This window comes from Jaculus jaculus, chromosome 9 (genome assembly GCF_020740685.1).
Source record: "Jaculus jaculus isolate mJacJac1 chromosome 9, mJacJac1.mat.Y.cur, whole genome shotgun sequence".
NCBI classification, from domain to species: domain Eukaryota; kingdom Metazoa; phylum Chordata; class Mammalia; order Rodentia; family Dipodidae; genus Jaculus; species Jaculus jaculus.
In genome coordinates, this window is record NC_059110.1 from 116,973,507 (window position 1) to 116,989,567 (window position 16,061).

Consider the following 16,061-nt stretch of genomic DNA (forward strand, 5'->3'; position numbering starts at 1 on the left):
TGGATGTGATGGACAGATGGGCAGGGACAGGCTGTCCAGAATGTCCATACAGGCTTGAAGAGCTGCGGCCAGCCCCAACCTCTGTGCCTCGGTTTCTCTTCTAGCACAGGCTTTGATGGGAGAATAGTGGTAAGAGATGGGGAGAGGGCACAAAACAGTAGGTAATAGCTCAGGATTTAGATTCATATCCTGGTTCTCCAAGCTTGGCTGTAGATGGTCCAGTTACTCAAACTTCTCTCAGCTTTAGTTTCCTTTTTTTTTTTTCTTCTCCCCGAAGTAGGGTTTCACTCTAGTTCAGGCTGACCTGGATTTCACTATGGAGTCTCAGGGTGGCCTCGAACTCATGGCGATCCTCCTACCTCTGCTTCCCAAGTGCTGGGATTAAAGGCTGTGCCACCAACACCTGGCTTAGCCTTAGCTTCCTTGGAGTAAAAGCATCTGTAGGTCATAGGTCATCGTGCATTTTAAATATTTGATTTACAAGCAGAGAGAGAGCGCGGGGACAAGAATATGGGCACATCAGTCTTTTAGTTAATGCAGATAAACTCCAGACACATGTGCCACTTTGTGCATCTGGCTTTACATATGTACCGAGGAATCGAACCCAGGCTGTCAGGTTTACAGGTGAACACCTTTAACCGCTGCACCATCTCTACAGCCCAGATTGTGCAGCTTAAATAAGCCATCCATGTAAAATTCCCAGTGGACTCACTCTTTATCCTTGCTTTGTCTCAAATAAATAAATAAAAATATTTTTAAAGGTGTTGACACACACCTTTAATCCCAGCACTTGGAAGGCAGGGAGAGGTAGGATCACCTTGAGTTTGAGGTCAGCCTGAGACTACAAAATGAATTCCAAGTCAGCCTGGGCTAGAGTAAGGCCTTACCTTGAAAAACCAAAGCAAACAAACAAAATGTGTGTGTGAGAGAGATTTTAAAGGGCTAGAGTGATGGCTCAGCAGTTAAATGCACTTGCCTGCAATGCCTAATTGGTCCAGGTTCAACTCCCCAGTACCCATATAAAGCCCTATTCACAAAGGGGCACATGCATCTAGAGTTTGCTTGCAGCAGCAAGAGGCCCTGGCATGCCCATACTGCTTTTCTGTCTGTCCATCTCTCTCTCAAATAAATATTTTTATTCTTTTGAGGTAGGGTCTCATGCTAGCCCAGGCTGACCTGGAATTCACTATGTAGTTTCAGGGTGGCCTTGAACTGACAGTGAGCTTCCTACCTCTGCCTTCCGAGTGCTGGGATTAAAGGTGCACACCACCACGCCCAGCCAAAAATATTTTTTAAATGCCCACTGGTGTTAACCAGCAGTATTAGGTATGGCGTGGAATACTGACAGTCTGTCAGCTGATATACTTCATACTTGAGCGGGGGTAAGTTCATTTTCTTTGCAGTGCTATGGCTTGAACACAAGGCCTCATGCATGCTGGGCAAACCATTCTGAGCTATTCCTGCAGCTGTAATGCATAGTTTCTTGCAGAAATTCACGGCCACAGTGTCATTTAAAGAAGGTGGAAGGGGGCTGGAGAGATGGCATAGACCCCGGTTCGAGGCTTGATTCCCCAGGACCCACGTTAGCCAGATGCACAAAGGGCGCATGCATCTGGAGTTCATTTGCAGTGGCTGGTAGCCCTGGCGTGCCCATTCTCTCTCTTGCTCTCTATCTGCCTCTTTCTCTCTCTGTCACTCTCAAATAAATAATTTTAAAAAATTAAAAAAAAAAAAAAGGTGGAAGGATGGGCTGGGGAGATGGCTTAGCGGTTAAGTGCTTGCCTGTGAAGCCTGAGGACCCCAGTTTGAGCCTTGATTCCCCAGGACCCACATTAGCCAGATGCACAGGGGGGCACACACGTCGGAGTTCGTTTGCAGGGGCTGGAGGCCCTGGCGCACCCATTCTCTCTCTTTTTCTCTCTGCCTCCCTCTCTGTCGCTCTCAAATAAATAATAATAATAAAATTTTAAGCCGGGCATGGTGGCGTACGCCTTTAATCCCAGCACTTGGGAGGCAGAGGTAGGAGGATCATCATGAGTTTGAGGCCACCCTGAGACTACATAGTGAATTCCAGGTCAGCTTGGGCTAGAGTGAGACCCTAACTTAAACCCCCCCCCCACCAAAAAAAATTTAGAAAAGAAGGTGGAAGGCAGTATTGCTGGGAAGAGGGATTAGAGTCACCTGTTTTTATTCTCTTGGGTGTAGTGAACCTGCTTGGTTGTCCCCTTGGCGACAGACCTAGATTCCAGGGCCTGGTGGGTCTGGGACTGTGCCTACTGACCCTTCACATGTCTTGTGCCCACAGTGGAGGTGAAACCAGTGCTGCCGGGAGCCATGCCCAGCTCCATGGGCGGTGGGGGTGGAGGCAGCCCCAGCCCCGTGGAGCTGCGTGGGGCTCTGGCAGCCCCCGTGGACCCTGCGCTACGAGAGCAGCAGCTGCGGCAGGAGCTCCTGGTGCTCAAGCAGCAGCAGCAACTGCAGAAGCAGCTCCTGTTTGCGGAGTTCCAGAAGCAGCATGACCACCTGACCCGGCAGCATGAGGTCCAGCTGCAGAAGCACCTCAAGGTGGGCCTGAGGGACGCCGGGGCCAGAGCGACAGCCCACCTGGGCCTGGCTCACAGCTGCCCCCACCTCCCTGCCCCCTTGCAGCAACAGCAGGAGATGCTGGCAGCTAAGAGGCAGCAGGAGTTGGAGCAGCAGCGGCAGCGGGAGCAGCAGCGGCAGGAGGAGCTGGAGAAGCAGCGGCTAGAGCAGCAGCTGCTGATCCTGCGCAACAAGGAGAAGAGCAAAGAGAGTAAGAACAGTGGGCGGCCCTGGGCCCCGTCCAGCTGCGGGTCCTGGCCCCAAGCACCCAGGTCAGCTGTGCCCTTGTCCTGCAGGCGCCATCGCCAGCACTGAGGTAAAGCTGAGGCTTCAGGAATTCCTCTTGTCAAAGTCAAAGGAGCCCACGCCAGGCGGCCTCAACCATTCCCTCCCACAGCACCCTAAATGCTGGTAACGGTCTTGGGAGATGAGGGGGCCAGAGGGACTGCCTAAGCTTGCAGGATGATTAGGGGCTCCTGCCTTGTACCTCGGTTCAGGCTCTGCACTGTGTTCTAGGAGAGGGGATCCATCCTGGTTCTTCTTACACCCTTCGCCAAAATCTGTGTCCTGTTGATTTTTTTTTTTTTTTAATATTTATTTGAGAGAGAGAGAATGGGCACGCCAGAGCTTGTAGTCACTGCAAACAAACTTCAGATGCTTGCACCACCTTGTGCATCTGGCTTACATGGGTTCCGGGGAATCAAACCTAGGTCCTTTGGCTTCTCAGGCAAGCAACTTAACTGCTAAGCCATCTCTCCTGTCTCTCTGTAATGTGCAGTGAGTGGCTTTTTCATAACTGTAGCTTGCCACAATAGGTGGTGGCTCACACCTATAGTCCCAGCACACTCAGGAAGTGAAGGCAGGAGGATATGGAGTTGAAAGCCATCCTCAACTCCATAGCAAGTTTGAGGTCAGCCTAGCATGCATAAGACCCTGATTTTTTTTTTTTTTTTTTAAGCAAAATCCAAAAAGAACTGTAGCTTGTGAGGTGACAGATAATGGTGGCTGGGTGGTAATTTAGGTCTGCTTCCACTCCATCCTCAGGGGAGCCCACCATGCTTCTTTGGACCAGAGTTCCCCTCCCCAAAGCGGCCCTCCTGGGACGCCTCCCTCCTATAAACTGCCTTTGCTTGGGCCGTATGACAGCCGTGATGACTTCCCCCTCCGCAAAACAGGTACGTGAGTCCCCAGCCTGGCCTCTGGGAATATGGCTCGTGGGGTAGAGGTGGGAATGTACAAGGGGCAGTGCTGCTGCTGCAAGTCACCCGGAGTGTGGTGGCCTGGACTGCAATTGTGTATATGAATCTGAGCCCAGCCACCTTCTTTCTAGCCTCTGAACCAAACTTAAAAGTACGGTCAAGGCTAAAACAGAAGGTGGCAGAGCGGAGAAGCAGTCCCCTTCTGCGCCGAAAGGATGGCACTGTTATTAGCACCTTTAAGAAGAGAGCAGTTGAAATCACAGGCGCTGGGCCTGGGGGTAAGGCCTCCTCTCGTGTCCTGTTCTAAGGGTCTGGGAGTATGGGTGGTGCAGAGCACGCCTAGATGACAGCCACTTCTCCTATAGTGTCGTCCGTGTGTAACAGTGCACCTGGCTCCGGCCCCAGCTCTCCCAACAGCTCCCACAGCACCATTGCTGAGAACGGCTTTACTGGCTCAGTCCCCAACATCCCCACCGAGGTACAGGGCTGGGGCTGAGGCTGGGGGTTATGGGGCACAGAGCCCCCAAAGTCTAGCTTCTTGTCTGGCTGTCAGTACCCAGCTGAGACCTCTTTGCCCGCCTGGAGGGTCTTTGCCTGTGTTGCCTTGAAGGGAGATTGGCTGATCTCTCAGATACCTCAAATTGGGGCTAAGGGTGGGGGAGGGGCCTTCATTCCTAGCCCTTGGCCTCAGCTTAGGCTTGCCTTCCTCTGCCATCTCCCCTTTGCCCAGCTCATGCCTGTCTCTTCCAACTCCTTCCCAGATGCTCCCCCAGCACCGGGCCCTCCCTCTGGACAGCTCCCCCAACCAGTTCAGCCTCTACACGTCTCCCTCTCTGCCCAACATCTCCCTAGGGCTACAGGCCACGGTCACTGTCACCAACTCGCACCTCACTGTAAGTACAGGACACACACCTCAGCTGGGGGTCTCTGTCTTCCCAAACCCTCAGGGAGATGAACTGGTCCTGCCAGAGCTGGTGGGTGGGTAGAGGGCACATGAGGAATGCGGGTCCCTGTTGGCAGAACGGAGGGGGAGGAGGAAACGGGACTAAGAACCCCCTGTCTTACCTCACATATCCCTCCACTTCACCAGGCCTCCCCGAAGCTGTCAACACAGCAGGAGGCCGAGAGGCAGGCCCTTCAGTCCCTGCGGCAGGGTGGCACGCTGACGGGCAAGTTCATGAGCACATCCTCCATCCCCGGCTGCCTGCTGGGTGTGGCACTGGAGGGCGACACAAGCCCCCACGGGCATGCCTCCCTGCTGCAGCATGTGCTGCTACTGGAGCAGGCCCGGCAACAGAGCACCCTCATTGCTGGTGAGCACATGGGTGGTGTGTCTGGGTGGGGGGGCATGTTGGCTCTCTCTGGGGCTCAAGTCAATTCAGGATATCAGTCAGGGAAATTCTCCTGCCTTCAGCAGCATCCCAGACTTCTCCCACAATCTGGAAATGTCAACAGCTATGGTCTGTGGTATGCCAGGTTCTTTAGCAGAACCTCTGTCATCACTGAGTGTTCACACTCCAGAGCAGAGCAGCCCAGCAGCAATGTTGTGAATCATGCACTGTGTAGTTTGAGGGGTTTTATTTATTTATTCTTTTTTTAAGGTAGGGTCTCGCTCTAGCCCAGGCTGGCTTGGAACTCACAGTGATCCTCCTACCCCTGCCTCCTACCAGCTCTGGCAGGACCATCTCATCTCCCTTAGGGTTTTGAGAAGACAGAGACTGGGATTCAAAATGTGTGTTACCACGCCCAGCTATTTTATTTTTTTGAGATAAGATTTTACACTAGCCAAGCTTGGTGGCGCACGCCTTTAATCCCAGCACTTGGGAGGCAGAGGTAGGAGGATCACTGTGAGTTCGAGGCCACCCTGAGACTACATAGTGAATTCCAGGTCAGCCTGGACTAGAGTAAGACCCTACCTTGAAAAACAAAAACAAAAACAAAAAAAGATTTCACATTGTAACTCAGGATGGCCTGAAACTCATTATGTATCTCAGGCTGGCTTCAAACTTGTGGCAGTCCTTCTTCCTCATCCTCCAGAGTTCTAGTTTCACAGATGTGAGTCACTATGACCAGCTATAAACCAACCACACACTGGATTTAAGGATTTCTGGTAGCCACATTAAACAGGTGGAATTAATTTGATAACATTTACTTAACCCTTATCCAGAATATTGTCACTTCAGCATGTCATAGAGCTATCAATGAGGAATTTCACTGTGTTTTGTTTTGTTTTGTTTTCCGAGGTAGGGTCTTGCTCTAGCCCAGGCTTACCTGGAATTTACTGTGTAGTCTCAGGCTGGCCTCGAACTAACAGCAGTCCTCCTACCTCAGCCTCCTGAGTGCTGGGATTAAAAGCATGCACCACCGTACCCAGCTTACTTTCTGTCTCATGCTAAGTGTTCAGAATCTCTTGTCTGTTGCAGTGGTAGCATGTGACAATTTAGAAAGACTGTTTCTAGTGCTCATTAGGCACGTATGACCAGTAGCAGTGGCATTGGGTAGCTGTAACCAGCCCTTATGTACCTGGTGGCGTCTATCTGTAAGGGTTCTGTTGGAAAGACTTGTGACTCTGGCCCAGGGCTGCTTAACCTGGTGGGATCTACAGAGTCTTCTGACAGGGAGGTTTTGTTGCAGCTGGAGAGAACTAGTCACTGTTCCTACATGTGGTGGGCCCAGGACCATGTGTGCACTCAGTTGGGCAAACAGAAGGGAAAGAATGGTAATATGAAGAAAGGCACGCTGGCTGGGCATGGTGGCGCACGCCTTTAATCCCAGCACTCAAGAGGCAGAGGTAGGAGGGTGGCTGTGAGTTCAAGGCCACCTGAGACTGTGTAGTGAACTCCAGGTCAGCCTGTGCTAGAATGATACGCTACCTTGGAAAGCCACCATGTGCGCTTGCTGGAGGCAGTGTCCAGACCTAACTGTTCAGGTGTAGGGAGGAGGGAGAACGGGGCCCAGGCTTAAGGACAGGGTGCCTCAGATCCCCTCTAAGATTTTTCCTGAGTATTATAAGTGGTGGTACTTCAAACTAACAGAGAGACTGATTGAGAAGGGGCGGGGATATAATGGAGTGGAATTTCAAAAGGGAAAGTGGGGGGGGGAATTACCTTGGCATATTGTTTGCAATCATGGAAGTTGTCAATAAAAATAAAATAAATGGTGATGATGCAGGAAGAGGGTTGTGCCTGGTGTCTGATAACAATGCTTATTCCCTTCCCCCGTGCCCATAGTGCCCCTCCATGGGCAGTCCCCATTGGTGACAGGTGAACGTGTGACCACCAGCATGCGAACAGTGGGCAAGCTCCCGAGGCATCGGCCCCTGAGCCGAACGCAGTCCTCCCCGCTGCCGCAGAGTCCTCAGGCCCTGCAGCAGCTGGTTATGCAACAGCAACACCAGCAGTTCCTGGAGAAGCAGAAGCAGCAGCAGCAGCTGGGCAAGGTGATCCCAGAGATCTGGGCTGCCAGGAAGGGGTGGGGGCTGAGCCTAGGGCTGCTGGTGTGCTCTGAGGAGTCGCTTCCTCACTTTCTAATTCACACACCAGCTCTGTGCGGACTGTTTGTTTGCCTGCAAGAGGGACGCCAGGTAGGTTCCTCCCAGCTGACAAGCCTCCAACCTTCTGCTCCCAGATTCTCACCAAAACAGGGGAGCTGCCGAGGCAGCCCACCACCCACCCAGAGGAGACAGAGGAGGAGCTGACAGAACAGCAGGAGGCCTTGCTAGGGGAAGGCGCCCTGACCATGCCCAGGGAAGGCTCCACGGAGAGTGAGAGCACCCAGGAAGACCTAGAAGAGGAGGAGGATGAAGATGAGGAAGAGGAAGACTGCATCCAGGTCAAGGATGAGGAGGGCGAGAGTGGCCCTGAGGAGGGTCCTGACTTGGAGGAGTCCAGTGTGGGTTACAAAAAGGTACCCAACCAACCTGATTGTAGCCTGTGGCCCTCACTCCTCGTCCTTCCCGGTTCCCTTCCTGTACCTTTGCCCGCCCCTCTCCCTAGTGGTGCAGTTACCAGGCTGTATGGGAGCAGCTTTCTGAAGAGCAAGGGGGGAGGCCAAGAGGGAGTGGAAAAGGGGGGACTGCTGTGCAGCCCCAGAGCTGCGCTTGTCTTCTAGTCCCCCTGTCTGTGACTGCCCCCGCTTCTCAGCTTGTGAGTGTGCAGTCGTGTGTATCTGCGTTTGTGCCTGCATCGGCTGGTTGTGCGTTGGTCTCTGCGTGCATGTGCGTGTGTGTACACACACGCCCCCACTGTTACTACAGTCTGCCTTGCGCCTAGCTCGCTCCATTCATTGCGGACACAGCCCAAGCCCTCAGGGCCTGACTCATCCCGCCCCCACCCCATCCCACCCCCGCTGCTGTCAGCCTCTTACCTCACTGCTACTCTTCCAAATGACTCATCACGTCCTCCATCCCTCCCCATCTTCGAGGAGATAGATGTCGCGGCTGGAGTGTCTTCTGTCCCTATAGAGGGAGCAAGCGGGAGGAGGTTGGTGAGGAGGGAGGATATAGAAGAGAAGGCTGGATTGGGGGCTCCTGCAGCTTCCAAAGGCCCTGCCTTCCCATCCAGGTTGAGCCTCACCCAGGCCCCTTCTTACTCCTTCCCAGCTGTTCACAGATGCCCAGCAGCTACAGCCTCTGCAGGTGTACCAGGCACCCCTCAGCCTGGCCACTGTGCCTCACCAGGCCCTGGGCCGCACCCAATCCTCACCTGCTGCTCCTGGGGGCATGAAGAGTCCCCCAGACCAGCCCACCAAGCACCTCTTCACCACAGGTGAACCCCACCTCCACCTGTTCCATCCTTTCCCCATGCACCAGGGGACTGAGTATAGCATTGCAAGCAGGGAAAGGGGGACTTAATCTCTTCCTGTGCCCCACAGCTATTTATGGGAGTGACAGCAGCCTTCTGTGTCTGTCAGGAGGGTGTACAGTCCACCCCTATTCATGGGGCAGCATTGTTTTCTCGGTCCCTCCCAACCCCAAAAGCACCCAGGCACCTAATTTTGTACCACAAATCCTGAGTGAAAACAGCCCACTGTCTCTCTCAGGTCCTGCCCCCTTAGTTTTCTTTCCTTCTTCCAGAGGGCTCATCCCCATGAAATTACTGCATCCTGGGCTCTGAGGCATTGACGTGGGAACCCTGGGCACAGACTTCCCTGAGGATGGTCCCAGCTTACTAGTGGGGGACCAAGATAGAGATTCAGACAGGATAGAGGGAAGAGGCTGTGTCATGGAGGCAGTGTAGGAGACATAGTGGGCAGAGATGGGCACCAGTAGCATCCAGGTTGGGTCTGAGTGAGGAATTTCATGAGAGGCAAGGGCAGGTGTTTGTGGGGGGAGCGGCAGGGGTTGGCCAAGATGGCCAAGGGCAGGTGTTAGTGGTAGGGATGGGTTAGGGCAGGCCCAGAGTAATTTTGGCTGACAAGAGGATCTGTGACCCAGGTGTGGTCTACGACACATTCATGCTGAAGCACCAGTGCATGTGTGGCAACACGCATGTGCACCCAGAGCACGCTGGCCGCATCCAGAGCATCTGGTCCCGGCTGCAGGAGACTGGCCTGCTCAGCAAGTGTGAGGTGAGGGAGCCCCCGCCTCTCTCTAGTCCTGTCGTCCGTGGATGCAGAACCTTTGCCTCCTCTCCTAGTGCAGCCTTTCTTACGCCCCAGCCTCGGTCAGTCCCCACACTTCCTCGGGTCCATCCGAGGTCAGGTGCCCTCATGGACTTCAGCTGACTTGGGGAGTCCTAGAGTAGGGCCCCTGGAGGCGAGGACAGTTACTCCAAATCCTTTGGCTCATTTGAAGGTTGGCTCTGTGAGTGATAGGCTTCAGAAGAGCTGAGCCTTCACTGGCACCCCTTTCTCTGTCCTCTCCTCCCTTCACAGCGGATCCGGGGTCGCAAAGCCACACTGGACGAGATCCAGACGGTACACTCGGAATGCCACACCCTGCTGTACGGGACCAGCCCCCTCAACCGGCAGAAGCTGGACAGCAAGAAGCTGCTTGGTGAGCTCCAAGGCACGCGCTTTGCCGTGTCTGTCTCCTGGTGGGATGGAGTTAGATGGGAAACCGCTAGGGCGGGGCGGGGGTAGTAGTCCTGGTGGGTCCGGGCAGAGGTGGCTTAGGCGCTACGTACTTCACCCCCAGAGGGCACCAGCCAGGAGCACTGATGCAGCCTGAACACACTTCAGGGTGCCATTCAGTGCAGGATGGTGGATGTAATGGTGGTGGGTTCTTCGTTCTTCTCCCCAGCCTATTGAGTCCCCGCCATCTGCCTCCAGAGGTAGTTTATCCCCCTGTAACAGACAGCCCCCAGCTGCACAGCCCCCTTCCCCTGCAGCCCTTCCAGTTGAGGCACCTTCCAGAGTGGCTCTGTCCCTCTCCCCTGCAGGCCCCATCAGCCAGAAGATGTATGCCATGCTGCCTTGCGGGGGCATTGGGGTGAGTTGGACATGTGCCAGTTGGAATGGGTAGTGGTCCTCCCAGCTCCAGCCCTCCCCTTCCTGCCCACCATGGCTGCTGGCCCTCAGTCCAGTGTCCTTCCCCACTCCTCCCCTCCCACTGCTGGGGGCACACTGAAGCCCACTCTTGTGCCCCCACAGGTGGACAGCGACACCGTGTGGAACGAGATGCACTCCTCCAGTGCTGTGCGCATGGCTGTGGGCTGCTTGGTGGAGCTGGCCTTCAAGGTGGCTGCCGGAGAGCTCAAGGTGAGAGAGCGTTTGGCCTCTACACTCCTTGGCTGGATTCTCTGTCCTCAGGAGGGAAGATGTGGCATTGGGCTTAGCTTCCCCTCAGTTCGGCTTTCCTCTCTGCCACCATAACTCTTAGGTGCCAAGGGGGAGGGAAGCTCCTGGGACAGCCACAGATAGAGGGGCATGTGGGGCTGGCAAATAGGCAGCAATGCCTGGTGCTCTCGTGGGTATCGGGAAGGCAGAGACAGTATCTGGCTGCCTGGGAAGCCCGTGTTTGGCATGCTTCGCAGAACATTGAATGTAGATGCATCTCTGTGTTCCCATCCTTTCCCGACTGCTTTTCTCTTTCCTGACTCACTCCGTCCCTGGCCACCTGACTGTCCCTCTTCCTGCACCTCTTCAGAATGGATTTGCCATCATCCGGCCCCCAGGACATCATGCTGAGGAGTCCACGGCCATGTGAGTGTCACCCTGTCCCTGCCCCTAGGCATGTCTTCAGCCTTTCCTGTGCTTTGCTGGAAGTTCACTTCCCAATGCTGACCACTGCTCTCCCCCCAGGGGGTTCTGCTTCTTCAATTCTGTAGCCATCACAGCCAAACTCCTGCAGCAGAAGTTGAACGTGGGCAAGGTCCTCATCGTGGACTGGGTAGGCAGTGGGTTGTGGGGCCTGGCAGGGTGGGCCACAGGTGGTCTTTAGGAAGTGTACCCACCTCCAGGAACCCTAGTGAGCCTCTGGGTAGCACAAGGGCTCACTCCTTTATCTCACATACTCATGACCAGTTAGCCTTATGCTCCTCTTGCTGAAGTATCAGTGGGGTCCTTTCTTCCCAGTAGGCTCCCCTCCCCAGGGTACACCAGAGGACTTTAACCCTTCCCGACCGTGTCTTCCCCTAGCAGACTCGGGAATCCAAGGGATGACTTGAGCAGTAGGGACTGGTGAGCCACCACTACTCTATAAGAAACCACTGTCAGCCGGGCGTGGTAATTAGTGCACGCCTTTAATCCAGCACCCAGGAGGCAGAGGTAGGAGGATTGCCGTGAGTTCAAGGCCACCCTGAGACTACATAGTGAATTCCAGGTCAGCCTGGGCTAGAGTGAAACCCTACCTCAGAAAACCAAAACCAAAAAAAAAAAAAAGAAAAGAAAAAGAAGCAGCCATTTTCCTCCCTGCCCTCCCCTTTGGGGGCTGCTGTGTGCCAGGAGTCTGACTAGTGCCTCCTCGTAGCAACCCCAACAGTGAGAAGCAGGCACCGTTTCTGTAAGTCAAGGCACTGTTGGGTGACTGAGCCAGGATGCTGAGCTGCTGCTGCTGTGGACACTCCTCAGTTGCTGCCCTAGTGGTGGAGAGAAGGGCGTGCACCACGCACTGGGCTTGGCCATCTCTCAGAAGTGAAATCTTCAGAACCCAATTTCAGTTTAAAAATCTAATGTAGCTAGGCACCACGGTACAACATGTTAATCCTAACTCTCTGGGGGTCAAGGCAAGAAGAACAAGACATCAAGGCCAGTTACATAGTGAGACTGTTTCAAAGAAACAAACAAACGAACAAACAAAACTATGTAATTGGATCCTTCTTCAGAATTTAGTTGCCTGTGTGAAATGCCTTAGCACGGAGTGGGCTCTGCAGGGAATTCTCCACCCTTGGCTCTGTAGAGCCTGGATTAAGTGTCACATCTCAGATGCACAGATCCAAGTTAGAAAAGTGGAGGGGAGGTTGGATGGAGTGGATGCTCTAGAGCCAGTGGAGGGCTCGTCCCTAGAGTTCACTGTGTGTGTGTGGAGGGGTGAGGGACAGGTGACATTTTGACCTTTAGATCAGAGTTCAGGTTGTTTATCCAAAGCCGCCTCCCACCTCTCCTGGCCAGGACATTCATCATGGCAATGGCACCCAGCAAGCATTCTACAATGACCCCTCTGTGCTCTACATCTCCCTGCATCGTTATGACAATGGCAACTTCTTTCCGGGCTCTGGGGCTCCTGAAGAGGTACAGCTCCTGGGCCTCCGTGCGGGCTCTTCCGGGAGGTAGCAGGCTGGGGCCCGGCAGGAAGCCACAGAAGCCCATGCGTGGTGCTGGTCCCTGGGGCGTCTGAGGGCTCCTAGTGGGAGGACTTCACAGGTCTGACTGCCCATCGGGCAGAGCAGAGGTCAGTGGAGTGAGGCCTTGGAGGTGAGGGTGAGGGTGGGGCAATGTCTGGGATAACCAGGCAGTGAGAGTAACCCCTTTCCCACCCTGTACCAGGTTGGTGGAGGGCCAGGCATAGGGTACAATGTAAATGTGGCATGGACAGGAGGTGTGGACCCCCCTATTGGCGATGTGGAGTACCTGACAGCCTTCAGGTGGGAACTGAGAAGGGCCAAGGGACGGGTGGGGCATGAGTTGAGGAGGGGCAGCAGGCGCTCATCGTGGGGTGCCGCACCCGAGTGGACAGCAGAGTGTGGCGAGGCTCAGCCTGGCCCCCTGCTGGTGTCAGCTTGGGCCATCCCTTTGCAGGACAGTGGTGATGCCCATTGCCCACGAGTTCTCCCCCGACGTGGTCCTAGTCTCTGCTGGGTTTGATGCTGTTGAAGGACATCTGTCTCCACTGGGTGGCTATTCTGTCACCGCCAGATGTGAGCCTGCTGGGGGTTTTGAGGGAGGGTCTGGAGCAGTGAGTGAGGCATGTGGGGCCGGAAGCAGACTGTGTCGTGGGGAGGAGAACAGGGTGAAGTCACAGACTTGGAGTCAGCTCACTAGTTCCAGCCCTCTTTCTCAGCAGTCCTTACCTTGGGGGCCAGCAGATGGAATTGGGGAAGCAGATAATGTGTCTGCCACCAGATCCACGGGGACAGGACTTGCTGGTCCCTCCCCTTCCAGAGATGTTCCTTCTGTGGCAGCTTATGCTTGGAACTCCATTTTATTTTGTCTTCATAGCCTTTAGTCCCTGGCATTCTGCTTTATTATGGATGTGTTTATGCTTCAGTCTGCCACTGTACTCTGTGCTGTTTGTCCCACTTGTTTACTTTTCTTTCTCTCTCTTGAATTGATACAATTTACCATTTCACCCCTGTGCAAAGGTTTTGGCCACTTGACCAGGCAGCTGATGACACTGGCGGGGGGCCGGGTGGTGCTGGCCCTGGAGGGAGGCCATGACTTGACCGCCATCTGTGATGCCTCTGAGGCCTGTGTCTCAGCTCTACTCAGCGTGGAGGTGAGGATGGGGGGAGAGAGGTGAGACAGCAAGTGGGGCTGTGGGTCAGCAGGGGCGTCCACCTCCACAAGTCAGGCAGCACCAAGGGCCCCTGGGGAAGGCTTGACTGGTTCCTGAGTGTGGTTGGCCAGGGAGGGCTTCCGGAGTAGGGGTTCCTCCTGAAAGACGCTGCTTGCTCACCACAGGTGTGTCTAGTTGAACAGAGGTAGTTAGGCATCACCCCCCTGTCCTGTCCTGTCCTAAGCCCCTTCTTCTTTCTCTTGCCAGCTACAGCCCTTGGATGAGGCAGTCTTACAGCAAAAGCCCAATGTCAATGCAGTGGCAACATTAGAGAAAGTCATCGAGATCCAGGGTGTGTGGGGACAGGTGGAGGGGCTCAGACCTCAGCCTGCTAAGGGGCCGGGGCTTGTGGGGGCATCAGGTCTTGGTGGGGTAACTTGGGGCTGATCACCTTCCCTGACCCCTGCCTGTCCCTCTTGTGCAGGCAAACACTGGAGCTGTGTGCAGAGGTTTGCCACTGGTCTGGGCCGCTCTTTGCGGGAGGCCCAGGCAGGTGAGACCGAGGAGGCCGAGACTGTGAGCGCCATGGCCTTGTTGTCAGTGGGGGCTGAGCAGGCCCAGGCTGCTTCTGCCCTAGAGCACACCCCCAGGTAAGCTCATCTCCCTCCTGCCTGCCCTGGCTGAAGGTGATGTTCCCTACTTAGTTTCCTCCCTGTGCTTGTGCCCACAGACCGGCAGAGGAGCCCATGGAGCAGGAGCCTGCCCTGTGACACCCTGGCCCCCATCCCTCTGGGCTTCATCATTGTGATTTTGTTTATTTTTTCTATTAAAAACAAAAAGTCACACATTCAACAGCGTGTGCCGTGTGGGTCTCTCAGCCTTGCCCCTCCTGCTCCTCTTAAGTCGCCTCAGGCCCCCTGCCGTATGGCCCTAGAAGTCTGCTCCTTGTGAAGGGGGTCAGGGAGCCCTGTCTACCCCTCCTTCATACTGTATCCCATACCCACGTCCCTGTATTCTGTCCTTTTCCACCTTGGACAGTGCCCCAGATCGTTCCCTTTAATGCTGGGGCACCCGAGTCAGGCAGGAACAGTTAAGTTGGTGCCTTGGCTTCACCTGACTTGCAGGGAATGCCTTAATTGCACACGCCCCCACCCCCCAGCCTCAGGAGGGTCCTCTACGATCTAAGACACAGAGCAGAGTGCTGCACTTGCCCTGCCTCTCTCCTCCCCACGAGTCTGCAGCTCCCTCTCTCTGACTTCAGCACCTGCAACAGGCTTCTGCCCAGGATGTGGGTCTGGTCTTGCCTCACACTCCCAGCAGCCCAGGTGACAGGGGGGTGGGAGTAGTGTTGGGCTCCTGGGTTCTGAGGGGCTAGGAGGAGCTGAAGAAGAAGGTGGGATTTCCGCCTCATTCTCTTGACATGCAGGGGAGCGCCACGCTGTTGAGAATCCTTGACGTTCAGGACCGGATTTCCCCCAGCCATGAGCATGCTGCAAGCAGGACCAGAACTCACCTCCCTCCTGGGGCTCTTTGCTTTGAAGCTTGGGGACAGTGAGATAAATGGTTCTAGAACAGACAGGGCCCAGAAGCTGGCCCTTGGGCAGAGCTTCCCTTTCTCCTGAGCTCCCTTTGCTGGTCGCTAGCCTAAGAGACCACCCAAGACCAGGAGGGGCCTGGGGGTGTCCTTGGCTGTTTAGGCTTCTAGGAAATGTGGTTCAGCCTGTAGGAAACCAAAGATGGGAAGTGGCTCCTAGGGGGCCAACTCTTCCTCCCCAATACCACACACTTTCTCTCCCCACATCCCCAGGGCCCACTAATCTGTTTACATATTTATTATTCTGCTGGGGGCCTGAGCAGGGTTGAGGGAACTAGGGGAGGGGGCAGGAGTCCCACCACTGTTGGTTCATTGTATAATTAATTGTGTGTTGTGTTCTAGATCCTCCTGGGGATGGGGACGGGGCTAGGAGCAGTATGCCAGGCCTCTGCGCTGAACCTGAGCTCTGAGTCCCTTACCCTTTCTCTCCCTGTGGCTCTGGTTCTCATGTAAACCCACTCCTGCTTTGTTTCTCTAGATAGGGATTTTAGTTAAGTATTTTGTATCCCGTTACACTGTGTGTCCTTGTGTAAATAAACTTGTTTGTGTCAGTGCCTTCTGGGGCTATGTCTCTGCTCTCTGGGTTCCTAAATGGAATAGAGGTTCTCATCTTCCTTCCTAGCAAAAAGAAAAGGAAAAAAAAAAAAAACCTGCCTTTTCTTCAGCCTAGGTGTGTAAGCCAATTTGAGAAATCAGAAGCCTGGGTGGGAGATCACTGCCCTGTTGGGGAAAGCAGGGCTTCTACAGAATGTAATCACATTTCAAGAGAGTCTTCCTGTGGCCTTGGAGGCGATGGAGGGTGGGGCAAGGT

The 16,061-nt window shown here is 54.5% G+C and overlaps 1 protein-coding gene across 12 annotated transcripts in view; it reads left to right on the forward strand.

Annotated features, from left to right (window-relative positions):
- Hdac5 (histone deacetylase 5) overlaps positions 1-15,806 on the forward strand; it is a 41,569-nt gene extending 25,763 nt beyond the window's left edge. For 6 of the 12 annotated variants that reach the window (XM_045158047.1, XM_045158054.1, XM_045158050.1 and 3 more), the window contains 24 exons: positions 2,306-2,565; positions 2,650-2,794; positions 2,880-2,994; positions 3,628-3,758; positions 3,914-4,060; positions 4,148-4,260; positions 4,544-4,675; positions 4,873-5,095; positions 7,013-7,221; positions 7,410-7,688; positions 8,383-8,548; positions 9,217-9,350; positions 9,657-9,777; positions 10,163-10,212; positions 10,374-10,481; positions 10,870-10,925; positions 11,025-11,112; positions 12,333-12,452; positions 12,708-12,805; positions 12,960-13,078; positions 13,523-13,656; positions 13,924-14,008; positions 14,141-14,306; positions 14,361-15,806. In XM_045158047.1, coding sequence (XP_045013982.1) covers positions 2,306-2,565; positions 2,650-2,794; positions 2,880-2,994; positions 3,628-3,758; positions 3,914-4,060; positions 4,148-4,260; positions 4,544-4,675; positions 4,873-5,095; positions 7,013-7,221; positions 7,410-7,688; positions 8,383-8,548; positions 9,217-9,350; positions 9,657-9,777; positions 10,163-10,212; positions 10,374-10,481; positions 10,870-10,925; positions 11,025-11,112; positions 12,333-12,452; positions 12,708-12,805; positions 12,960-13,078; positions 13,523-13,656; positions 13,924-14,008; positions 14,141-14,306; positions 14,361-14,607 — 3,446 coding nt within the window. In that variant the 3' untranslated portion in view covers positions 14,608-15,806. Of the gene's footprint in view, positions 1-2,305; positions 2,795-2,879; positions 2,995-3,627; positions 3,759-3,913; positions 4,061-4,147; positions 4,261-4,543; positions 4,676-4,872; positions 5,096-7,012; positions 7,222-7,409; positions 7,689-8,382; positions 8,549-9,216; positions 9,351-9,656; positions 9,778-10,162; positions 10,213-10,373; positions 10,482-10,869; positions 10,926-11,024; positions 11,113-12,332; positions 12,453-12,707; positions 12,806-12,959; positions 13,079-13,522; positions 13,657-13,923; positions 14,009-14,140; positions 14,311-14,360 lie in introns of those variants that run through there. The other 6 variants (XM_004655291.2, XM_004655292.2, XR_006638889.1 and 3 more) reach the window with 5 other exon arrangements.
- Positions 15,807-16,061: the final 255 nt, after the last annotated feature.